General features: G+C 41.0%; 1 protein-coding gene across 6 annotated transcripts in view; it reads right to left on the bottom strand.

Annotated features, from left to right (window-relative positions):
* The window catches only part of ttll7 (tubulin tyrosine ligase-like family, member 7), a 69,029-nt gene extending 61,875 nt beyond the window's left edge, over positions 1–7,154 (bottom strand). For 4 of the 6 annotated variants that reach the window (XM_046049766.1, XM_046049767.1, XM_046049768.1 and 1 more), the window contains exons 1-5: positions 6,910–7,154; positions 6,486–6,617; positions 3,856–3,977; positions 756–823; positions 381–539 (exon numbers count right to left, since the gene is read on the bottom strand). In XM_046049766.1, coding sequence (XP_045905722.1) covers positions 381–539; positions 756–823; positions 3,856–3,977; positions 6,486–6,617; positions 6,910–6,934 — 506 coding nt within the window. In that variant the 5' untranslated portion in view covers positions 6,935–7,154. Of the gene's footprint in view, positions 1–380; positions 540–755; positions 824–1,924; positions 2,025–3,855; positions 3,978–6,485; positions 6,618–6,909 lie in introns of those variants that run through there. The other 2 variants (XM_046049772.1, XM_046049771.1) reach the window with 2 other exon arrangements.
* Positions 7,155–7,167: the final 13 nt, after the last annotated feature.

The following is a 7,167-nucleotide window of genomic DNA, read 5'->3' on the forward strand; positions in this document are numbered from 1 at the left end:
GGGGGGGGGGGGGGGGGGGGGGGGGGGGGGGGGGGGGGGGGGGGTGTCCTCCAATGGCAGTGATAACCTCTGATTTATGGAGAGTGTGACCATCGAGGACAATGAGGCCAACAATGAGATTCACCACACCCTCTCAACTCAAATACTCAATTTGGTCCCAGCCAAATTGCTATTTCCATAGACACCCATGTCAGGGTCACAAACCTTTTATTGTCTTTTGTTGTGCTTGTCCTCTATTTCCTCTGCTGCTAATTTCCTCCTTCACTCACTCACTCTCTTGCTTTAAATCCTCTGCTTGACTCTGTATTTCTTGCCCTGGCTCCCTCGGTCAGACTTACAGTCAGTGTGTTAGATTGCTCTCGTGGACTTGCTAGACCTACCCATGACCCATGGCTCCATTGGCGGGTTTGACAATAAAGGTCTTCTGCTTGCGTTTCCTGCGTAGCTCCTTGACGTAGTTCTGGAACTGAGTGTACTCAGCGGGGAAGATCCAGGTTTTGGGTATGAAGCTGTACTCTTGAGGCTGGCACTTGATCATTCTGGAGAAACAAAGACAGGGTTTGTGTGAGAGTAAAGTTAGAGTAAAAATTAATTTTGTGCTTTTACAGTGGTGTCTCCTACTTTTTTATTCCTTGTAATGCATGGAGTTCTACAAGTACCCAGCTGAACTGTGCTTTGAAATGCTCTTTTATTGTACATCTGCAACTGAACCAAAGTACTCTCGTTTTATGTGTTAAGAGAGACAGAATACTTACTTGGACATGTTCCTTGCAAGGTAGTCTTTCCGGCAGATTTCGCCCATGCCAGGGAAATGGTTAATTCTCTGCAGAGGGACATGCAGACATAATAATGTTGTTAGGGCCATTACGCCACTCAATTCCACCCCCCCCCCTTCATAAAAATGAGCACATTAAAGGCAGCAACCTGAAGTGAGCTTACAATGTTCTGACATTTATGCCCAATTACGGACTCAAAACAAAAAGGTGACGCTGAGACCTTTCTCAACCCTTATTTAGTTTACCATGTTTTTTTATACTATTTAAAGGTTGGGGGGGGGAGGCAAGAAAAAAAAAGATCAATCTCAACTCCAAGGGGCTGAGGTAATTGGTTCTGCATCGCAAGCTCCTGCAGTGACAGTTGAATGAATTGCTTTGAATGCGCCGAAAGGGGGGTGGAGGGTAAAGGAAAAACTCTGGGTTTTCTGTATTCTTTGACCAAATGAGCCTGAACAGGGGCGTTAATTAGGCTCATATGAACTGAAACTTGACAGCAAACTCTCACAGTACATCACTAAATGGAAAAAAGGAAAAAATTAGAAGAGGGGGAGAGAGAGAGGAGAGGGGGGAAAAAGAACGCAGACTGTAAAAGGATCCCGTGATTATTATCCAAACGAGACAGACGTAATTAGGGATTCGGAAGAGATTGCACAATTATGCCAATGCCGCGAGACGACGTGGCTTGTGAGGGGAAATCAAAACCAATTGTTGAGGGACTTCTACTTTTCTACTGAGAAATTATCTCAGAGCAAGTGAAAACAATTGACATTAAATCACCAGTTCTATGTCAAACATTAGCTACATCGCTACACGTTAAACTGTTAAGTATTTGTAAAATTCTATCTGCTTAGCTGAACTCTTGCTGCTCCTGTCATAACAAGCTATACTCTTTCTAGCTTGTGATTTAATCAATCATTAGTGCCCAGTCTGCTCAAATAAGCACTCGGAAAGACAGATGGCTTAAGGCTCGGAGCAGCAGCGGCAAGTTCACTCAGTAGGACAGGGAGGTTAGACAGAGGTAAGATTACTTGCAGACTAGTACACAGAACTCACAGCAACCCTTGTTGTTCAGGCCCGCCTCGTCAACATCACTAGTGACATCTGAAACCTGACCCCCATCCCCTGCTGCTCACAACTTGTCAGTCTACCTGTCAATCTTCCCATCTGTCTCTGTGTAAGCGCTGTTGTTCCCTCTCACTCTGTCCATCCCTCTCTCCTATTTGCTGTCTCTCTCGTATCTCCCAGGGTCTGAGGAAAAGCAGATGGGCAGATTCAGTGGCTTCCGTCCATCTTTTTTCCTTTCTTTCTATTCTATTTTATGTCATTCTGACATTTACTGTATTTAAACTGAATCTTCACTCACTTTCCATTGCTTGCCCTAACTCCATCTGTCCAAAATGTGTCTATATACTATACCCTTTCCACCTGCTCTAATCTCTTTTTCTGCATTCGCCTTTTTACCTATTCTACCTCTGGAGACAGGTAGAGGAACATATTGTAAGCCACAGTAGACCCCAAATGGGGAGGTAAATTTGAAGTCAGAGATCCCACATTATACAGAAACTGATTAGGTTCAGCAACCTGAGCCATGGTCTTGATGGAAACTGTATTTCTGTAAACTGTGTGCGCATAAGATACTCTCACACAGTTTTCATTTATTCTATTAAAGACTAACCGTGAGTAAGGATTATACAAATTACCTTCAGTACTTCTTAATCTGACTTCTGAATACTGCTAGACAACACAACATGCAACATGGTATTTTGCACATTCAAGTGAAGGTTTTGTTTCCCAGTTAGTCTTCTAAAGCGCTTTGAGATTTGTGATTTTGGCAATACATGAAAATTACTTAAGTACAACTCAGAAACTGCTTCTTCCCCTCCTAGCTTCCTCAATATGAGTTGTATTTTTGTACATATAAATATAATAAACACACATAAATATTGCATACCAATATGTGTTTTTTACAGCTTGAAGAGGTTATGTTGTATGTTTATGTTCACACAGTTTATATATGCTAGAAGTGTTGTTGTTACAATAACCCAATGTCCACAGATGGATTTTCTTTATTGCAAAAGTAATTTAACTCTTGTGTTGTTTTAATGTTTCATATTTCAACTGAAACTTCACAAGGACAGTTATTTGGTGAGAGTTTTATGACTTGCGCGCCACAGAAATAGGCTTTTTTCATTTTTACATACAAGCGTCAATTACAAAGACAATTTAATTTTAATTATCGACAAACCTCTTTGCTGGGGCATGTTGCTCCCTGTTGAGGTTAGCCAGCAGTATGAGGCCTTGCAGTTCTCACATGTAATATATATGCAACATCAGCAAAGCAAGCACTAGCAAATAAAATGACTGTGATATCTGGTCACAGGGATTCATTTAAGGTGTAATTGTTAATCAGATTTAATCACATTTTAGTGCAAGGGAGAAGGTACTGTATCAGTGGTTTAGTGGTTAGTTCTCTCTATAAGAGTGTAAAAACTGTATGTAGGAATGATTTGTGCTGTAATAAGGTTGAAGAATCTGGTCATGTTTATCCAACTCTAACCAAAGAAGTATTTGACGGAAGGGATTTGGTTAACTTTATATGAAAATCTTTCAGATAAAAATGATTCAAGCACAAGAGGGTTAAAGTAACTGTCATGTTTGTTTCATTTTTTAACTCCCTTCCTTTTGGTGTACTCCGTTTCTTTCAAGAAATCCTTAAGGGGAAATCCTTTCTCATCTTACCAACTACTGATATACACTATTAGAGACACGTTATTTTGTTTTTAACATTTGGTTTACCTGACTTCCTCTAAACACACATGCTGTTTTTCAGATCGGCTGCTCAAGACTTTTAATCTCCAAAGTTACATACATCCACTGGGAGCTGATCAGCATCAGGGTCTTTGGCTGTTGGCCACTGAGCAGCTTTTTTTGCAGCATAGAGTAAAGGTTAGGATTCAGATTTTCCTGTTCAGTGCATTAATTGGATCTGACACCGTTATTCTTAAGCTCTCTTCTCTAACCCCTAGGCTAAGGGGTTAGAGAAGACGTGCTGACATGACATGGTAGCCATGCAGTGTACCTGATAATTCCTGAGCTCAGCAATTTTCTCATGCTGCACGGCCGAGTCATTCCAGATGAGGTTGGCGGTCTCGTCATCATCCCGGGTCTTGATGAAGTCCATCTCGTTGATGACTATACGAACTGGGGAAAAACACTCATTTTAGATTATATTCCATTAATAGATTTAGCTTTGCAGTCATTTAAATAAACTTTATACACTGAAAAATATCCCAAGAGGATTGAACAACCACATTCATGACAACAAAGCAACCCACAGATGATGAGGGTGTGACTTGTGGGTTCAAGTCACACCCTCATCATCTACTTTACAGATCAATGTTTTACTCAAACATATCGCTAGGTTTACGTTCTGTTTTTGCATACATTAAGAGAGAAATGAGTCCAGGAGGGTATAGATCAAAAAGCTCACAGCAGTATTTACCATTCATGGAATGGTTGCAGAGCAGCCAATCGTAATACCTCTCTTCAAAAAGATAAATGAATTGTCTGTAATGCATTCAAATCCCACTGGAAACCCCATAGTATGAGAGATACGTGGCAAGCCCATTTGGACATTAATCCTATGACTATTCATTATTCAGTGAGTAATGAAAAATTCATATGCCCTAACGAAACGAGGTATTAATTAATTTCTTGAAAGCCTTCACAAACCTGGAGAAGGTTTGCCTAATGTTGCATGATGGCGCTTGAATGGGAAAAAGGTGTTTCCGATGTAACTTCATCCATCTGTTAACGTCGGTAGAGGCTAATAGTGTTTTGCTAACTGGAACAGGAAGGGTTTACATCACAGCGGGCCTATGCTTACAGTTAGAGGTAGATTCTTCGAGTACAAAGCTATAATCAATCATTTCTTGCACATTTCACCACACACACGGCATCCTTAGGCCCTTCTCAGTGGGTGTAAAGCAAATTTCCAACACCACATTCTTTGACCTTTAACCTTTATCTGTACTACTATCAGTTAGGAAACAAAAAAAGACAGCTGCAGAAAAGGTAACAGCAGAAATTAGCCATCCATCTGGCCCTTAGTGTTAATTTTCCTTCAAAATAGCCCTGCGCTACTCTCAGAATGGCCACTGTGAGGGTCTCGTCACAGCTAGCGAACTGACTCACAGCTAGACTCCCATCTACCTACAGGATCCCAGCAGCCCCCAACTTCTACTTGCTGCTGCTGACTCCTTAGTTTCATAGGTTGTAGTTCACCCCTGAGAGCTGTGCTGCCACACAATATACTGAACATGTGAGGAATGCTTACTATGCTCTTTTGACCCTTCTCAAAAAAAACTCACTGCCAAGTTAAATTACCTCAATAAAGATTTATGTATGTAAGGCCGAGCTGTGGACTGCAACTCTATTAGGTTTAATTTAAGACCTTAAATAACAACAGCCTCCTTCAAACAATCCACCACACCAAATTAGATTTTATTGTTGAGACAACATTGTGATTGGATTTGCTGTGTTTTGAGGGACCAACGAGTCATAAGCTGCGGTTACATGGACAATATTTCTTCAACCAGATTAAAATTATTCTGATTAGAGATTCCAACTTAACTGTTTACATGGACACTAAATAAAGCGATCCAATAAGATGCGTCTTACATGCCCCAAAGCATTTAATCAGAATATAACTTTTTGACATAGCCTGCTGTTAAGGATCTAATCTGCTGGAAATATAACCGAAGAAGAAGAATTGCCAACGCCTGTTAATGCAATTTTCAAGGTACAATTTTAAAGATACAATTTTCAAGATTGTCTCCTGGGAACAATATTTGCGTTTCTGCTGTTTTGTTTCTGGCATTTAACAATACTTAAATCTTTTAAGGTCTCCAACAAAAAAACCTGTATTAGCCACAGACCAGTTTTGTTTTTATACCCCCATGTCTCTGCCCCTCATGGAAACTCCTTCACCTCACCTAATGTTACTCCCAGGTGGGTCAAACATGCGCAGAAATTTATTGCAACTAGAGAGAAACAATCAGATTAAGCATTTACATGGTTATTAGGCGGGTCAGTCTCTTCCAAGTGAGGTGGTTACATGAGGCATTTTTATTCTGATTGGGCTATTATTCCAATTATTGATGGAATATTAGAGTCTGAGTAAACAAAGCTATACTGAGGGTTGTTTCCAAAATCAATATAAAATTCAGATTAATCTTACCTGCAGGACCACCCAAAATCAAATTTCATGAAGAAATCTAAATTCATTGTATAATGTAGTCAGATCTGACATAAATTAGCTTACCAGACAAGACTGATAATCACTTACTGTGTTTTCATAAATGTTAATAGCACATCCAACATGTCTACGTAAGTAATATCCTGAGAAAAAAAAAAAACTAAAGTCATGCTGATACTACAACTGAAACTCCTACAACCCCTTTACACTTCTGTTAACCCATTTCAGGCAACTCTCTTATTTTCCAACAGAAAGTATCAATAGTAGGATAATGTACATCAATGAAAGGATTTTATCACCCATATCAGAGCATGACATTTCTGTAGTGTGTATACCTGTTAAGCTCCTTTTCAAGTCTGTTTTAATCATGTCTAAAATCTTTATTCAACATTGTTATGTATTGTTGTTACTGTAATTTCAAAAGTGTTTTAATATCATTCGTAATAGGTTACCAATCTCATATTTGGTGCCGGCGACATTGGCGGTGATAGTGCCTTTCTTCTTTTTGGTCCGCACCTTCCTCTTCCCACTGCTGTGGTAGGAGCCCACAGATGGCCCGTTCATGGGGGACGCTCCTTGATCCTCTGGGGGAGGAGACAGCATACAACAAAACTAGATACAGTCACAGCTTGTGCTCCAGACTGGGAGGGGAACTGCTGGAGTATTCTAATATATTTTCCTCATTTCTTAGTTGGGGTTGTTTTTGGAGCTGGGATGTAAATGAATTAGGCATCTAGTTTTGTTATAGCCGCCGTGTGTCTGTGTCTGTGTGTGTGTGTGTGTGTGTGTGTGTGTGTGTGTGTGTGTGCGTGTGCGATGAGCCGATTGACATTACTGAATAACCCTGTCGGTCCTGAGAAAGTTTCTCTTACTCACCTCCTTCATTGGGAGGGGAGGGCATCTCAGGGGCTGGAGGAGTGGAGGGGCAAGCCAAGCTTTCTGCCAGGCTTGGCAGGCGGGTGGGCCTCACAGGGTACTCCCAGCACCCTCCAAGGGCTCTCTCACGCTCACACTAGTTAGTCTTCCCTGTCTTGGGCTGTATGGACGATGTGTTTCAAGATGACCCAATGGATCATCTGAGCATCTCGGTGGCGCCCTTCAGCAGCATAAAGAGCAGCAGCAGAGTCTGAGTCG

This window comes from Micropterus dolomieu, linkage group LG05 (genome assembly GCF_021292245.1).
Source record: "Micropterus dolomieu isolate WLL.071019.BEF.003 ecotype Adirondacks linkage group LG05, ASM2129224v1, whole genome shotgun sequence".
NCBI classification, from domain to species: Eukaryota; Metazoa; Chordata; class Actinopteri; order Centrarchiformes; family Centrarchidae; genus Micropterus; species Micropterus dolomieu.